A 17269-nucleotide genomic window follows, 5' to 3' on the forward strand; every position below is an offset into this window, starting at 1 on the left:
AGTGGTTTGTTCAATTAGTGACAAGGAATAACAAAAGAAAACAAAAATAAATTGTTTACCCATACAAGTATATAGATAAAAAGAGATTTCAATACATTTCATGATACTGTGAAAATCAACAGTTATTTGGTAGGTAAATCCAGTCCTTCTAACTTTTTCTCATTCATTTCAATTTCTTCCCTGATGTCCCTAAGTCGCTTACGAAACATCAACGAATCCTTGTTTGGTTGACTGATGATCATTTTAGCAATAGTATCCATACAAATAGACTCTTCATTCCTCAGCATCTTCAAGTTAGCTATAATGTCTCTGTCATTTTCGTCTTTGCAAATTAAGTAGATATAAGTTATAACTGAACATACTCCAAAGGAAAAAAATGCATTGCTTCTTGATCGCTGTAATTCTTTTGTCAATTTGCCAAAGTCTTCTTGTTTTACACGATCAATTTTAGTTTTCTCCATGAATCCCTTAGATTCTTTTGGAACTTCTTTCACACTTAAGTCTGGTTCAGTTTTATAATACACACTGGTAGTATAAACGGATCTCTTACATTCTCTGAAAAAGAGAAAACATCACAATTTTGACAATAATGATAGAATAATTTCAAAACTGTATCTTTAAGGAAATTTTAGAGTTGAAATTAAAATTAGATCCTTTACACTCTCAATGAGACCCATATTTGGTATCCAATATGGGAGCATGAAAGATTAAATTCTAATCAAATTGCAGCTAAATTAAGAAATACATTGTACATGAAACACAATATACCAGAGGGTTCAACATCACAAAAAGACTAATAGATATTGTTATCTGTATGAAACAATGCAACATGTAGTATTAAGTTGTGGAAAGTCTTAAAGAAACTTTAACCAACATAACTTAAATGATTGAACTGCATTTTGTTCTCTCCTTTAAAATAAGACTTCAGTGTACCCCAAAATTAGTGTCCAATAGTGTTTAAACATTATGCATTATAGAGTTAAAACACATTATGCAAAATACTTTGAGCAGAAAATAGTATACCACACAGTTCCAAAGTAATGAAATAGAGATTATAGTACACATATTCACATACACAAATATACGTTTATAAATATTTCAGGTAAATGAGTTTCACACATAGCTGTAGCCATATGCCCTTGAATTTCAATCAATAAGCTGTTAACTGTATAGGAAGACAGATATACAATACTTTATATATACATAAATACTCCAGGTATGCAACGACTTTTTAACCCCATCACAAATACATCGAAGTTTGAAAATTATCCAGTTACCGATATAACCAATGTTACTGGTTACAAATAGAAAAGGGTAAAAGTCAGGACTTATGTAACTGGTTCAGTTTAATATTTGTCATGAACAGATGAAACTGCGAATTATGCCCGTATATTTTTCATTTATATCCTGCAATATATACAACCTTCCAATATTTCCTTTCAGTGCTAATCTCAAATGACGCAAAGTTGATAACCACATTCTCGAAGCCATCCTCTGAGTTGTTTTGACATTGGCTTAACTTGGTTTATGTAACCACATGTGAGGTTCTTTTTTTTATGACCATGTAATTTCAGCCCCTGAAAGCATCTTACCTTCTCCAGGGTGTATCAATACTCTTACTGCGTAAGTTTCAACGATTAATATTATTTTGCAAAATCATTTGTAGTGTTTTAAAATATTGGTATCTGTGATAAAAACTAAGCTTTAACAATAATGCATCATAAATCTTTTATTGGGTCGAAATGCCTCGGAGACTATTTCACAGAACTTCCCCTCGGAACACCTCGCGCTGTTCAAAAAAGAAAAAGCCCTACCTCTACCGAAGACGCTCGCCCCGTTCGCATACCCTCGTCTTTTTCATGAAAATTCAATTTTGCCGAATGGGGTAGTAAGTAAGAATGCTGGAGAAAACGTACCCAGGAGAAAACGTACCCAGGAGAAAACGTACCCAATTTATAGGGTACGTTTTCTCCAAGAGAAAACGTACCCTATGGAAATAATAAATAATGGTTTTCATAGATATTCTTAAATGAAATAAAATATACAATGAACATTTGTTGCTGTAGTTTTTAAATGCATAGTCACAATGGTCACGTACTTAAATTATTAAGACAATAATTTGTAACATAAACGAAACCGTTAAATAATTAGTTTTTATTGCAATTTCATTTGGAGAACTTAATAATGAGGGGTTTTCATAATGAGTATCTCAAGAAGTTGATATCGCGTTTTTAAAAACTATTTTTGAAAATTATCTATAAAACAAAGTTGCTTAATAAAACCAAGTCCAAGTCTTTTAAATATTTGTTTGATTCATATATATGGAAACTACTACGAGATGTAACATTGAACAGTCAATTTGCTTCCGACGCCACTGACATGTATAATGTGTGGAGAGTGAATATTTCTACCTCCTGCGCGGGGAGGCAATACATAATATTACATAATAACTCCTCAGGTATTCATAGGCGTCGGAACCGGGGGGGCTAGGGGGGGCTTAGCCCCCCCCCCCCCCCCACTTTTTTTGCAAAGTTATACCTAACCAGTAGAAACATAGCTTGATAGAGGGTTCAGCCCCCCACTTTTTCTCGTAGGAAAGATTATTGTTGAAATTGAGAAGTTAGTTTCAGAAGCATACTAGCCCCCCCCCCCCCCCCCCCACGGATTACGAATTTCATGATTTTGGAAAAAGAAAACTTGGGTAAGTAATTTTTTATTTGGAAGTATAGGTATACTTCCCCCCCCCCCCCCCCCCACGGATTAGGATTTCCATGATTTTGGGAATTACTTTTTTCTCAATATTTCTGAGGATTAGTCTAGCCCCCCCCCCCCCCCCACTTTCAATTTGCTTCCGACGCCTATGGTATTTAATTGATTATCACTATAATTAAAATCGGGATCTTGCATAGAGAAACTCAAATCGGTAAGGCTACTGATAAATGGATAATTAGAAGAGGTAGACTGATATAAACACTTTATGACAGGTCATTATTTTGTACTAAAATAAAAGTTGCTACAATTATTATAAAGATATCATTCATAAAATGAATATATTTCTATACATCTATGCATTGAAATATGCATTAAAGTAGCATTTGAAAATGATTTAAAATGTCCAAATTATAAAGTATTAAATTCCGTATCTATGAAATTCTTACATTTCTGTATATTTATAATGCAAAATAGTATTTAAAATTATTAAAAACTATTAAGTAGTATAATTATGATTTTCATAGGGTACGTTTTCTCCAGGAGAAAACGTACCCGGGTACGTTTTCTCCTGGAGAAAACGTACCCTAGAGATTGGGTACGTTTTCTCCTGGGTACGTTTTCTCCTGACACCGTAAGTAAATCGTACGTAGATTGTTTTGCGTATTTATTTAATTTTTAAAAACCGAAGAATGAAAATACAAAAAAAGAATAAAAAACAAAACAAAAAAACGAGAGAAAGGAGGTGCAAAAGGTGTTCTTTACGATTGTTATAATGAAAAAACAAATCGAAAACAAACAGGATCAACTTAACATATATCTTTATGAAAAAGGCGCTATGATTAGAAATTTTGTTGGAATACTAATCCGTAGAAAATATTGCTCTTATGCAAGTGCAGATATGGTGAAAGTATTGAACGTTGCAGAGAAAAATGACGCTGCAAAAACTATTGCGAATGTCATATCAAGAGGGAGTGCAAGAAAGGTATTATTATCGAAACGAAAGATAAGAAAAATTGTTTGATAATTGCCCATTTACTTGAGGCTTAAAGGAAAGGATATCCCCAACGGGATAACGATTTAGAGAAGCAAAATAGTTATTTATTATTATTATTATTTTAATTTGGACAGTGAAAGAATGATTCCCCAGTGTTGCAAATTTGTTACCCAGAAACTCTAGACTAGTTGTCATCAGTTGTATTGGTTTGTATGATAGGCAGAGTACTAACACACACCAACTAGCACTAACTAGTGGGTCAATACTTTAGTTCATTTGATAGATCATCAATTTTTCAACTGAAAGGTCTAGTGTTTGAACTTTGTTGTCATTCTTCTCACGACCTGTTACATTGGTGCCATACAACAGTTTGGGCACAGTTACCCTTTTTGAGGAATGATTACTCTAAACGGGAACTATTCCCTGTTTCAGAAATATAAAAACTCCCGCAAATGTGGAATTTTGACACGTTTTTCCATTCACATCTTCTGTGTATACTTCAAATTTTAACATTCACAGCTGCGTTTAAGTGAAATCCTCTGAAAAACAGAATCTATTCAGCAAATTTCTTACGGCAACCTCCATGGATAATAATGTGGTTAGGTATTCTGTACACAGGTTATTTCATACATAGAATTATTCGTTCAATATTTGTTATTTCATACATAGAATTATTTGTTCAATATTTCATTATTTTCATTTTTTATTGAAATACAGAACAATAATTTCTTCTAATCATTGTTTGGTTTTGGATTGAATTTTTTTTTTCTAAATAAACATAGTTTTATATCATTTTTTTAAAATGATAGTTTACGATTTGTGTTAAAATAATTGCTTGTACAAGGTTCCGTAGTTTTCATGGTCTCCTCGAGATCAAAATATTAATCCAAAATAAGCAACAATTTCTGCATTTATTATTAAATTTCTCTGGCATGGTCAAGTTGTGCCAACTCATTGAGCACAAACTCTGAAATTTTGGGGTTTTTGGGCAGAAAAAGCAAACTATCAATGGAAAATTCACGATCAATGCAAGAATACTCACAATTTCCACGAGTCCAAAATTGTCTTATATTCGTTTGCAGCAGTGGTGGACTAAAGTTTTAGGCCACGAAGGTCAGTTGTATAAAGTAATTTTGCACCACATTGCATTTATCATGCGATTATTTTTACTTAAGTGTGATTTTTGATTTAGTAAACATACATCGAAAAAATTCCGCATTTGCGGGAGTTTTTTTTATTACTGAAACGGGGAATAGCTCCCGTTTAGAGTAATCATTCCTCAAAAGGGTAACTGTACCCAACCTGTACAAATTAAATAACCAAATGGAGTGGTGTGAATAGTCTTGTTGTTGAAATTTCTAAGGGATTGAATTCTAAAAGGGAAAAATCTCCTAGTGCTCAGTACATGTACCACCATGAAAAATCTCCTAGTGCTCAGTACATGTACCACCATGATCCTTCTACCAAAAGCTGGTAAACCATCAAGCAGGTTGGGATGTCCAAATGGGATGTAATAGTCTGTTTGGGATATAATGCTGTAAATGGCCCAAAAGGGATTTAAATTTCAAGTTCAAAAAAGAAAAAAAATTGTTTGGTTATAATTTTTAAAAAAATAAATCCACATTAATGTATACTGGGTTGTTTTTAGAAATTGACGTAGAAGAAAGAAATAGAAAAGTAGAAGGGGTCTTGGGGTCTTTCTTATAGCATTAAAGGCGAGGGAATTTTTCTATCTTCTTATTCATTTTAAGCATAGATAAACAGTTCCTAACGTTTAACACATTCATTTTAGGTCTAGAATTGAAATTTTCACTTCAACATTCGAAATGTAAACAAAAGCTTTGTAAGCTCTGTAACTCGCTTAAAACTCAACAAATGACACTCAAATTTTGGTTGCTTATTAAGAGTGCCTCACTGAAGCATTGTAAACATTTTAATCGGAAAAATAATTTTTGACTAAAATCGTGACCATGGCCCTTTGATAAAAAGGTTGAAATTATCTGCATGGGTTTCAGAAAAAAATACATCTGAATTGTGATTAAAAGGAAGTGGCATGCCTAAGTTCATGTTTTATATATTTATTAACAGCTTCTTTTTAAAATATAAATAATTATCTTTACAGAGAGAGGGGTTTTCAAAGTTCAACAAGATATATGAATTTAATTACAACATATTAAACAAGAATTGTTTGATGATGATGACCTCCGTGAGTGGACATTTGTTGGAGATGGACTTCGTTGGACAATATAACAAATGGTAAATTTAATTATGAATTTCATTTCCAGATGGATAATAAATGAATGAAAAGAAATTTGAACTCAAAATTAAATGTTTTAAACATTGATCTTTTGATGATTTTGTAAAATGAGATACTATGCAGTTGCCATGAACATTGAATTTCCAAGGATAAATTGACAATGTTCTTTATATTATGGAGAACCCATCATGTAAAATGTAAATTTCATACACCTTACTGAAATGAAACAAGAAATCCTGAATATACCGTAGTTTCTTATTTTATTATGTCTCTTTAATTCTCACACAGGTATTCCTGTAGTCCATTGTCCTTATTTGACCTTCCCATTGAGAAAAAATGTCCAGATAAATTTGCAGATATAAAGGTAAGAATAATTACATTATAGTGCAGTAATTCATTATTTTCGGAAAACACTGAGAGCTGATTGAAGAAGTGTGACTGTTGTGTTCCTAATGTCAGAGAACGCTGGAGAGGGAGGTTAGACAGAGTCAGTACCTCATCATCTGGACGGATTGTGACAGGGAGGGGGAAAACATCGGCCATGAAGTCATCCAAGTGTGTAAAGCAGGTACATCTCATTAAAATTCCTTGATTAAAAAGAAAAATATAATTTTGAGATATGATAACCCTATGTAATAAATTGGACTTTTCAGCTACATTGAGAAGTTGTGTATGTTTTTGTTGTAGTGAATCCTAACATACCTGTATACAGAGCAAGATTTTCTGAAATTACCCCACAGTGAGTCATGTTAACATTTTCCCTTGTGGAATGACGTAAAACATATTAATTAAGAATGATTGTGGTGGACTTGGGGGACCAACGTTGATGTATTTATGAAGGGCATATATGTTTTTGTACATAGGGCTGTTGCCAGAGCCTGCAGTAACCTGGTTCCTCCGGATCAGAGAACCAGTGATGCTGTGGACGTCCGACAAGAACTTGACTTGAGGATTGGTGTGTAATATATCATAATGTCAAACCAATCTGATATTAATTTTTCATGTACCTATATCAATTATGAAATTCCTACTACTACTTTCTATTCTCGATTCGCATTTGCTTAATTACTAGATATTTATAAAACCTCGGGTTTCAAATGTTCATTCAAAAGTATATAAAAATTCCACGATTCCTCCTATAAAACGCCCCCTCTAGCTTATTAGGTTTCAGCACGACTAAAAAAATATGATGTCTTTGGGGATTTTGCATTGCAACAAACATTTAAAGTACTGGCACCGGGATGATAATTTTGGAAAGTTGTGGGAGGTATTCCAATTGACTTTCGAATGATGAAAAGGTGTCAACATTTCCCATTATAAATCTCCATAAGAAATCTGTTTTTGATCCTGTGATTTTTACTGAGTGAAAAAATGATGATGTGTCAATGAAGATATCTTAGATATGATCCCTTTTCATCAATTTCAATTGTACTACTCTCACAGGTATGTGTATTTTTGTTAAAAATTGTCTAAATATGACAGTACAATAATGAGGGACAGGCTATAAAATGATGAACATTTTACACTGATTTACTTTTTTAAATGTTTGTTCCACAGGTGCTGCTTTCACCAGATTCCAGACGATGAGACTCCAGAAAATATTCCCGGAGGCATTGGCAGATAAGTTGATCAGTTATGGCAGCTGTCAATTTCCTACACTTGGCTTTGTAGTGGAGCGATACAAGCAGGTCCAAGCTTTTATCCCAGAGCCTTTCTGGAAAATAAAAGGTATTCAACTACCGTATATATGGGAGAAGATATACATGTACATACATAGTGTATGGGGTATTTGAATATCACTGAACTATGTGGTGTGTGTTGGTTCTGTAGATATATGAGTCTGTGTCAGGTAGAAATTGAATAAATAAGTTGCCCTTAATGTGGTAAAAAGTTAAGAGAGGAAAATCATTGTTGACTTTGTATTACAAACAAATAAACAATTTTGTTTTTGCCATGACTGGTAATGATTTACAATAACACTATGTACTGAACTCTTTACAGTGACACACATGTTTGATGAAGAAACAAAGTGTGAGTTCTCTTGGAAAAGGTAACAAACAATAACCAAGTCTTTGTAGATGGATTTAGATAAGTCTGTTGTTCCCCATTTGAAATGTAATTTATGACTTCTAATGTTCTTCCAGAAACCGTTTGTTTGATCACAATGCCTGTCTGATCCTGTATGAACAATGTGTAGAGGTATGTCGTTTATTGCTTAAGATTAGTACATTTATTTTTGCCAACAACAATTCTCCTTTTCCCTTATCTGGACTCTATAATGATCAGACAAACTACAGTAGCAATGATGGTTGTTAGATTGCATGGTAATTTGGGTTTAATTTTTCAAGAATCCCCAAGCCACAGTGATGGAAGTGAAATGTAAACCAAAGAGCAAGTGGAGACCAACTCCATTAGACACGGTGGTACGTAGACTACAGAGATCTCTGTTAACCGTAGTGAAGGATATTCATCTTGTACAATGTATAACAGCATACTGTAAATTCCTTATATTAAGTGAGTACTTAATTCCACGATCTCGCTGGTTTGTATCAAATCGCAAGAATATAAAATCGCCAATGTGGAACTTTTCTCCTTATTCCTTACAGTTTTGAACTCTCAGATAATAATGGCGAGATTTTAAAATCTGCGAAGGGTACTTCTTGCGATTTTACGCGGATATTTATTCCTCACGTTTAATTAGGAATCTACAGTACTACAAGTATAAACAATAAATTTACATTTTAATGTTGCTGATTAAATAAATTGTGAAATGACCACTAATTGACTTGAATTATTTTGTATTGAAAGAGGTCATTAAACAGATTTGATAAAAGTCGAATCCATAGTCCAAAGAATTTCGCTACAGTTGAATTAACTGCAGAGTACCTCAAAGAAACTAAAACAAATAACAGTCTTTACTTTTAAAGTCATTGAAAAAAAGCATATGTTATGAAATGAATACTGTACATTTATATGAGCAGTAGGTGGTGTATGAATCATTTTTAGCTCACCTGAGCTGAAAGCTCAAGTGAGCTATTCTGATCACATTTTGTCTGTCGTCCGTCTGTCCGTCCGTCTGTCCGTCTGTCCGTCTGTCTGTCCGTAAACTTTTCACATTTTCAACATCTTCTAAAGAACTACTTGGCCAATTTCAACCAAACTTGGCACAAATCATCCTTAGGCAAAGGGGATTCAAAGTTGTGAAAATTAAGGGCCACACCCGTTTTCAAGGGGAGATAATTAGAAATTAATGAAAAATTTCGAGAAATTTTCAAAAATCTTCTTCTCAAGAACCAGAAAGCCAGGAAAGCTGAAACTTGTGTGGAAGCATCCTCAGGTAGTGTAGATTCAAAGTTGTGAAAATCATGACCCCCGGGGGTAGGGTGGGGCCACAATGGGGGGTCGAAGTTTTACATAGGAATATATAGAGTAAATCTTTAAAAATCTTCTTCTCAGAAACTAAACAGCCAGGAAAGCTGAAACTTGTGTGGAAGCATCCTCAGGTAGTGTAGATTCAAAGTTGTGAAAATCATAACCCCTGGGGTTAAGTTGGGGCCACAATGGGGGGTCGAAGTTTTACATAGGAATATATAGAGTAAATCTTTAAAAATCTTCTTCTCAGAAACTAATCAGCTAGGAAAGCTGAAACTTGTGTGGAAGCATCCTCAGGTAGTGTAGATTCAAAGTTGTGAAAATCATGACCCCCGGGGGTAGGGTGGGGCCACAATGGGGGGGGGGGGGGGTCGAAGTTTTACAAAGGAATATATAGATTAAATCTTTAAAAATCTTCTTCTCAGAAACTAATCAGCCAGGAAAGCTGAAACTTGTGTGGAAGCATCCTCAGGTAGTGTAGATTCAAAGTTGTGAAAATCATAACCCCTGGGGTTAGGTTGGGGCCACAATGGGGGTCGAAGTTTTACATAGGAATATATAGAGTAAATCTTTAAAAATCTTCTTCTCAGAAACTAAACAGCCAGGAAAGCTGAAACTTGTGTGGAAGCATCCTCAGGTAGTGTAGATTCAAAGTTGTGAAAATCATGACCCCCAGGGGTAGGGTGGGGCCACAATGGGGGGTCGAAGTTTTACATAGGAATATATAGAATAAATCTTTAAAAATCTTCTTCTCAGAAACTAATCAGCCAGGAAAGCTGAAACTTGTGTGGAAGCATCCTCAGGTAGTGTAGATTCAAAGTTGTGAAAATCATAACCCCTGGGGTTAGGTTGGGGCCACAATGGGGGGTCGAAGTTTTACATAGGAATATATAGAGTAAATCTTTAAAAATCTTCTTCTCAGAAACTAAACAGCCAGGAAAGCTGAAACTTGTGTGGAAGCATCCTCAGGTAGTGTAGATTCAAAGTTGTGAAAATCATGACCCCCAGGGGTAGGGTGGGGCCACAATGGGGGGTCGAAGTTTTACATAGGAATATATAGAATAAATCTTTAAAAATCTTCTTCTCAGAAACTAATCAGCCAGGAAAGCTGAAACTTGTGTGGAAGCATCCTCAGGTAGTGTATATTCAAAGTTGTGAAAATCATAACCCCTGGGGTTAGGTTGGGGCCACAATGGGGGGTCAAAGTTTTACATAGGAATATATAGAGTAAATCTTTAAAAATCTTCTTCTCAGTAACTAATCAGCCAGGAATGCTGAAACTTGTGTGGAAGCATCCTCAGGTAGTGTAGATTCAAAGTTGTGAAAATCATAACCCCTGGGGTTAGGTTGGGGCCACAATGGGGGGTCGAAGTTTTACATAGGAATATATAGAGTAAATCTTTAAAAATCTTCTTCTCAGAAACTAATCAGCCAGGAATGCTGAAACTTGTGTGGAAGCATCCTCAGGTAGTGTAGATTCAAAGTTGTGAAAATCATGATCCCTGGGGGTAGGGTGAGGCCACATTGGGGGGGGGGGGTTTAAAATTTTACATAGGAATATATAGAGTAAATCTTTAAAAATCTTCTTCTCAGAAACTAATCAGCCAGGAAAGCTGAAACTTGTGGGAAGTATCCTCAGGTAGTGTAGATTCAAAGTTGTGAAAATCATGACCCCTGGGGGTAGGGTGAGGCCACATGGGGGGGGGGGGGGTGTTAAAGTTTTACATAGGAATAAAGAGTAAATCTTTAAAAATCTTCTTCTCAGAAACTAATCAGCAAGATGATTCTTTTTAATTGTTAAGACTTTGGCTCCAGGACAATTCTTCGGCCTCACAAGAAGGTTCAGAGTTTGATGTAGCTAAATATCCCATATATAAACAATTGTAAAGGATCTTTTTGAGAACTGCAATACTCAACATGTGATATGACTATAAAATTGAAGCAGGCAGCTATTTTTTCATTAGAATCATTTTGTATTACTGTTTTGGGTTATTGCCCTTGATTTATTGATTCTTGATTATTTTAATTAATGCATCCACTGTTAACCAATTAATGTGATGATTATTTTTATACAATAATAAATATTCAATGTATATAAGTTGTTCTGCATAAGTAGTTTTGGGTTAGGCTGGATTAGTTTGTTTATTTTTGATTTCCAATTTTTAGATACTATGAATTATTTTAGGCTGGCACATATATAGGGACAGTGTCTATTGCATTGCAACGAGTGACTGTTTGGGGTTAAACTTGAACAGGTATGGAGAGATTGAGGGTGATGACATCCCTGCTCTTTCTAATTTTCGTGTTTTTCTAACCAACGATACAGAATGTGCGGTCATTTCTGCCCTGTATCGCATTGATACAAGTGTGCGGTCATACCTGCTTGTATTGGTGGTGGTTGCGGCGGAGCACTAGTGTATGGTCATCCCTGCTGGTGTTCTGGCCTTTCTAGTGCAAGTGTGTGGCACTCCCTGCGTTAGGTTGAGCTGTTGGCGCAAGTGTGAGGTCATCCCTGCTTGCGTTATCTCTGCTTGCATTAACGTTGGTACCTGTTGAGTTGCGTAGGTGTGCGGTCATCCCTGCCTGCATAACGTTGAGTCCCTATATATGTGCAGGAGCGGTGATTAAAGTCTGCTCTTGTAAATATTTTCAGCAATCAGGGCTATCCGAGTTCCAAGGGGGAAAAATGGATTTTATTTATACAGGATCTACATGTATTAATGTACATTGTCCAGATTGTATTATGACTCCATTAAGCTGACTTTATCATACCTATTGTTCCTCAGGTGAGCGATGTGGCCCATGGGCCTCTTGTTTTCTTTGTAGGAAATGGAGAAGCTGGCCTCTAGAAAGCTACGCCTGAGCGCCAAGGAAACCATGAGAATTGCAGAGAATCTGTACACCAAGGGGTTCATTAGCTATCCCCGAACAGAAACCAACATCTTTCCCAAAGACCTGGACCTAGCAGCCCTTGTACAGGAACAAAGTCGTGATCCAAACTGGGGAGGTAATCAAAACAGCCTATCAGTCTGATATAAAGAAAATTTATGAATGCTGTAAACATGCTTTTTCAGGCATGGGAGAAAATTTTGTAAATGTGCAATTAACCTGTTGGAACATTCTTGACAGGAACCAGTGCTTTATTGTCTTTACATTGGCTCAGTTGTAAAAATTATTGGCACACCAATTTGTCACTGGTAAATCATTAAATTAAGTCAGTGCAAATTGAAGTAAACTGCTAAGTATAATCAGATAGTAATCAATTGAGTGAAATACCCATTCATGTTGTGTGAGGATAGAAGAAGGTTTTTCTCTTAGAACAAATAAAATCAAAATAATTAAGTATAATATTTCATTTTAAAAAGAATAGCATGAAGCTGAGATCAGTGATCTTTATGATGGTGAATTTTCATTTATTTATCCTTTAAAAGGTTTTGCTAGTGGGATATTGCAGGACAGACCAAATCCCAGGAATGGAAACAAGTCAGACCAGGCCCATCCACCCATACACCCCATCAAGTACACCGCTACTCTACAGGTAAACTTACACATCATTACAGATTCTTCATGGATATATCAAGAAAATTTTGTGTTAAATCAAGCTGCCACAACATTTTCTCTAAGAGCAATGATAATATTTTTAAAAAAAAATTTCCAGGGAAATGATGCCAGACTTTATGAGTTTATTGTTCGACATTTCTTGGCTACTTGCTCCAAGGATGCTCAAGGACAAGAGACCACAGTGACGATTAATATTGCTGATGAAATGGTAATCTTGTTTTATAACAGCTGATGAGACAATACAGTTTATGTGCTGTAATTGTTGATAAACTTGATAAGTTTTATACATGTAGAGTTTTACTTAAAAGTTCTACTAGTTTCCATTTGGATATTCACTAATTCCTGTACTTGTCTACATATTTCAGTTCACAGCCCAAGGCTTGATGATCACTGCCAGGAATTATCTGGATGTATACCCCTATGACAGATGGAATGCTAAGGTTCGGTTTAAAATTTGATGGCTGATTTCATTTATACCGGTAATTACAATTTCATGTTTTTCTGCTTTGTAACCTACTCCTGTTTGTACTTGCAGACCATTCCAGTGTACCAGGAGGGAGACTCTTTTCAGCCAAATTCTATAGATGTAAGTTGAACTTATTAAAGGGTGCATTGTAAAACAATGAGCAAAGGTACTGTAAATGTCAAATTAATATGTCAAGTACCTGTTCAGTATGATGGTCTTTGATATTGTAGATGCTGTTCAGTGAAACCTCACCACCCCCATTATTGACAGAAGCTGACCTCATTGCCTTAATGGAAAAACACGGCATAGGTATGGAGTGTTCATTATATGTAGATAAATGAAGCTCATTCAAGAAAACATGCTTGGATTTTGGAGAACTAGCTTTTCTTTTAATTTAACAGAGTATGTTCATACATGTTATCTCTACCAATTTACGCAGAAGTCTACCGCTTTTAAGCTCTGTCTCCCGCCTACCGCTTTTATTTTAAAATCTACCGCTTTTCTTCAAAATACGTTCCTTGTTTTGATAGATAGCCATTTTGGTAGTCTCGTTCAACCAGACGCTTGGCTGTCTCCATAAATCTCGTCGGAGATTTACGGAGACAGTCGAGCGTCTGGTTGAACGAGACTACCATTTTGGAAGCCATTGTGGTCAAAAATTCTCGTCGGGTTTGAAATTAGCGCGTGACTTTGAATTGGAGGCACACAAAGGCTTTATTTAGACGCTTGGATGACATGTTTTCAAGCATGTGTTTTACATTGAACGATGAAAGAAGCCACTTCCCGTGATTACATTAGTTACAAGACATGTTGATATTATCCTCGCAATGAAAAAAGAAGCTTTGCAATTCCACACGTGGCTTTAACGAGGATTGAATATATCTTCTAACTTGGCCATAACAGTAAACTTGACTTGCAATTTATTGAATGCTGCATTTGTAATAAATAAGCATGTAAACATCGTTTTGATATTGAAAAAGAACATATGAATTCCTACTAGTTCTTACTTCTCTTATATGATCAATTTTGGCAACTTAACCTATTTTTCTGAACAAAGGTAATTGTTTAGGGCTCTGCACTCAAATATTTTTCCTAAAAAATAGCTTACCGGTAATCATTATAATGGTAAATGCATACGAACATTTTTATTGCTAGTGTTAATATTACTAAATTTCAAAAGTCTTTTATATTTTAGTTGATATCGTTAATTACTAATCAGAAACCCTTATTACATATGTAGTACATAAAAATCTGGGCTTTGAAATATACGCGAAAAAGGCCGGGGGCGATGCTACCGCTTTTCGGTTTAAAATCTACCTATTTTTCATCACTGTAGGTTAACATGTATGGTATGATTTACATTTATCTTTTATCAAGAATACAGCATTATCTCCTAATGTATTAAAAAATTGTCAGAATTGTCAAATACTAAGTATTTGCCATATACGAGCCATATGCTCTTGCATGGTATGATTCTTTATTTCTGGTGAAACAAATGCATGCATCACAAGAAATTACTCCCTTCTCTGTTTTGCTATTTTTAGGAACAGATGCGACTCATGCAGAGCACATAGAGACAATCAAAACAAGAATGTACATAGGGGTAAACAACGATGGCCGTTTTGTTCCTGGTCAGCTGGGGATGGGACTGGTCGAAGGTAGATGTCTAAAAAATGTGTCAGGGTATTAGATTAGAATTAGATTGTCTCTATTGTCAATGTACTTTGAATCCTTTTATAGATGTAAACGCATTGTACAGAGTTAAAAAGGATAGAGTTATTGCTATTTGGTACTTTAGATTAGTTAGTTCATATTACGTGTTAACACATCACATACAAGTTTATCCTATTTCATTGCCATTTATAGGGTATGATGCCATGGGATATGAAATGTCAAAGCCTCACCTGCGTGCTGAACTGGAGGCAGATCTAAAAAGGTATGAAGAAAACTTGTTTGTTCTTCTAGCATTAATTGCTGATACATGTATATGTATACTGTACCACATTCAGTGTAAACTCTTATCAGTTACAAAAGGATTATAATGATGTATTTTTCTTTGAACGGGTTAACATAGCAGGAATAAAATAGTAATGTATGCAGTCTTTTTAAAATTACATTTATGTATATATTTTTTTCAGAATATGTGAAGGGAAAAAAGATAAAAATGGTAAAACTTGTTTCTTTTTAAAAATACTATCTATTTTACATGCATTAACACGTGAAACAGTTTGAGCATGGGTTTCTGTGTTGTGTTGACAGTGGTGCTGACGCAACAAGTGGCCAAGTACCGGGATGTGTTCAAAGTGGCGTGTGAGCAGGCCCTCAAGATTGACCAGGCCCTGTCACAGTACCTGGGGGAGGCCAAGGAAATCCCCGTGGGAGAGGGTTGGTACAAACCAATCTCACATACTACTGGGACTGATACAGTTACTTCAATCTCAGCTACATGTATTTCATTCACTATGAATACTGAGTTGATCTATAAATACAGTGTGAAACAAACATCACAAAAGTTTGCTATTTGTCATGAATCAGTACATTTCTGAGTAATGAGAAATTGAATGTTTGATAGACACAGTGCACAAATGAAATTTTACATGCACATATCTATATTTTATATTTATATGAGAACATTTTTGAATTGTAGAGCTAGAACGCCTGTCAGTTGTCCCTGTGAAGAAATGTTCAAACTGTGGACTAGAGATGACCTTGAAGACCAAAAAATCAGGAGGGTAAGAACCAATTGGACTCGATGCTGGGCATCTGGTCAGACACTGGGTTTAAAAACGGCTTGTTCTTCTCTCCTCAGGTTCTACATAGGATGCCAGGGTTATCCCTCATGTCGCTCTGCTATCTGGTTCCCAGACTTTGTGTTAGATGCCAGCGTTAGTGATATCAAGTGTGAAACTGTGAGATGATAATGCACTATTTGTCATAAAATTTCATTTTTTTGCTTTCAACTGCTAATATAGATAATTCCATGTTTACTACAAGTAAATGTTATTTCCATTGATAATTAGATTAACAGATTATGTCTTCATGTTCAGAAGTATGTTTGTAAATTCTTGTAAATCAAGAAATAGAATACTTTTTTAAAGAAGTATTGACTCACATATTCATGAATAAGAAAAATGTATTGTTAAAAGATGGTGATAGAAATCAAATGACATTTTTTTATATTGTATAATTTTTTATATGAATTTCAAACATGTTTTATTACATTGTAAGTTTTCTGTACATGTATGTTGTATAATATTTTAGTGTCAAGCTCACCTGGTAAATTTTAAGTTCAAGATGGGGTCTGTTCCTCCCATGCTGCCTTTAGAGTGAGTATGCAATTGCAGAGACCAACATAGTCCATCTAGACTCTGTCATTTTGCAATATCTTATCCACCTTGTCTTTCATATTATACTATCTAAATCACATGATCCTTACTACCTGTACATTATCTACATCATACAATATTGAAAATACTGGTAAGCAAAATTTTCCAAATCATTAGTCAAATGATCCCAATTTAGAAACAATGTGAGGGAGATGTATTTAGCTTGACATTTGATCTGGAAGTTAGTTTCATTTTATTACACTACAGTATATGAACATCATCTAACATTACATGTATTCACATCATATGTTAATACATCATATTGATTAAATGACGTCTACGTGGGTTTCAGTCATCTCTCAGTAACAGATGTACCCTGTATCTGTACCTGGGTTTGTTAACTGTTTACAGATACGCTGGATGTGTGGCGGGCTGTGATGAATTATTGGCAGAGTCTCTTCAAATCAACCATTCAGGTGACTTTGTCTCTTTAACACACTATTACTACTTAGCTTTAGAACCATTTCTTTATTGAAATTATTGATGACTGTACTTGAAAATGATTTAGGCATTAATGAAAT

The 17269-nt window shown here is 35.1% G+C and overlaps 2 protein-coding genes across 2 annotated transcripts in view; one reads left to right on the forward strand and one right to left on the reverse strand.

Annotated features, from left to right (window-relative positions):
* On the reverse strand, positions 1–1573 carry LOC128165313 (uncharacterized). The gene is made up of 2 exons (XM_052829719.1): positions 1424–1573; positions 1–555 (listed from the first exon to the last, which is right to left on the reverse strand). The coding sequence occupies exons 1-2, from the start codon at positions 1489–1491 to the stop codon at positions 123–125; spliced, it is 501 nt and encodes a 166-aa protein (XP_052685679.1). The 5' UTR covers positions 1492–1573; the 3' UTR covers positions 1–122.
* Positions 1574–3463: 1890 nt separating this feature from the next.
* LOC128167690 (uncharacterized) overlaps positions 3464–17269 on the forward strand; it is a 40362-nt gene continuing 26556 nt past the window's right edge. The window contains 24 exon segments of the mRNA XM_052833551.1: positions 3464–3694; positions 5829–5962; positions 6252–6327; positions 6423–6531; positions 6651–6702; positions 6827–6918; positions 7521–7691; positions 7965–8013; positions 8108–8162; positions 8312–8386; positions 12162–12342; positions 12767–12873; positions 12994–13104; positions 13262–13336; positions 13432–13482; positions 13593–13671; positions 14907–15020; positions 15229–15298; positions 15501–15529; positions 15622–15747; positions 16010–16094; positions 16172–16271; positions 16624–16688; positions 17100–17164. Coding sequence (XP_052689511.1) covers positions 3485–3694; positions 5829–5962; positions 6252–6327; positions 6423–6531; positions 6651–6702; positions 6827–6918; positions 7521–7691; positions 7965–8013; positions 8108–8162; positions 8312–8386; positions 12162–12342; positions 12767–12873; positions 12994–13104; positions 13262–13336; positions 13432–13482; positions 13593–13671; positions 14907–15020; positions 15229–15298; positions 15501–15529; positions 15622–15747; positions 16010–16094; positions 16172–16271; positions 16624–16688; positions 17100–17164 — 2281 coding nt within the window. The 5' untranslated portion in view covers positions 3464–3484.

Source organism: Crassostrea angulata, chromosome 10 (genome assembly GCF_025612915.1).
Source record: "Crassostrea angulata isolate pt1a10 chromosome 10, ASM2561291v2, whole genome shotgun sequence".
Lineage (NCBI taxonomy): Eukaryota > Metazoa > Mollusca > Bivalvia > Ostreida > Ostreidae > Magallana > Magallana angulata.

What these genes read in the sequence shown, in the direction of transcription:
- LOC128165313 (XM_052829719.1), bottom strand. Translation starts at nt 1,491, where the DNA reads ATGGCTTCGAGAATGTGGTTATCAACTTTGCGTCATTTGAGATTAGCA. An exon ending in CTGAAAGGAAATATTGGAAG is followed by an intron (nt 556 to 1,423) that starts GTTGTATATATT and finishes TCTCTTTTTCAG; the next exon opens with AGAATGTAAGAGATCCGTTT.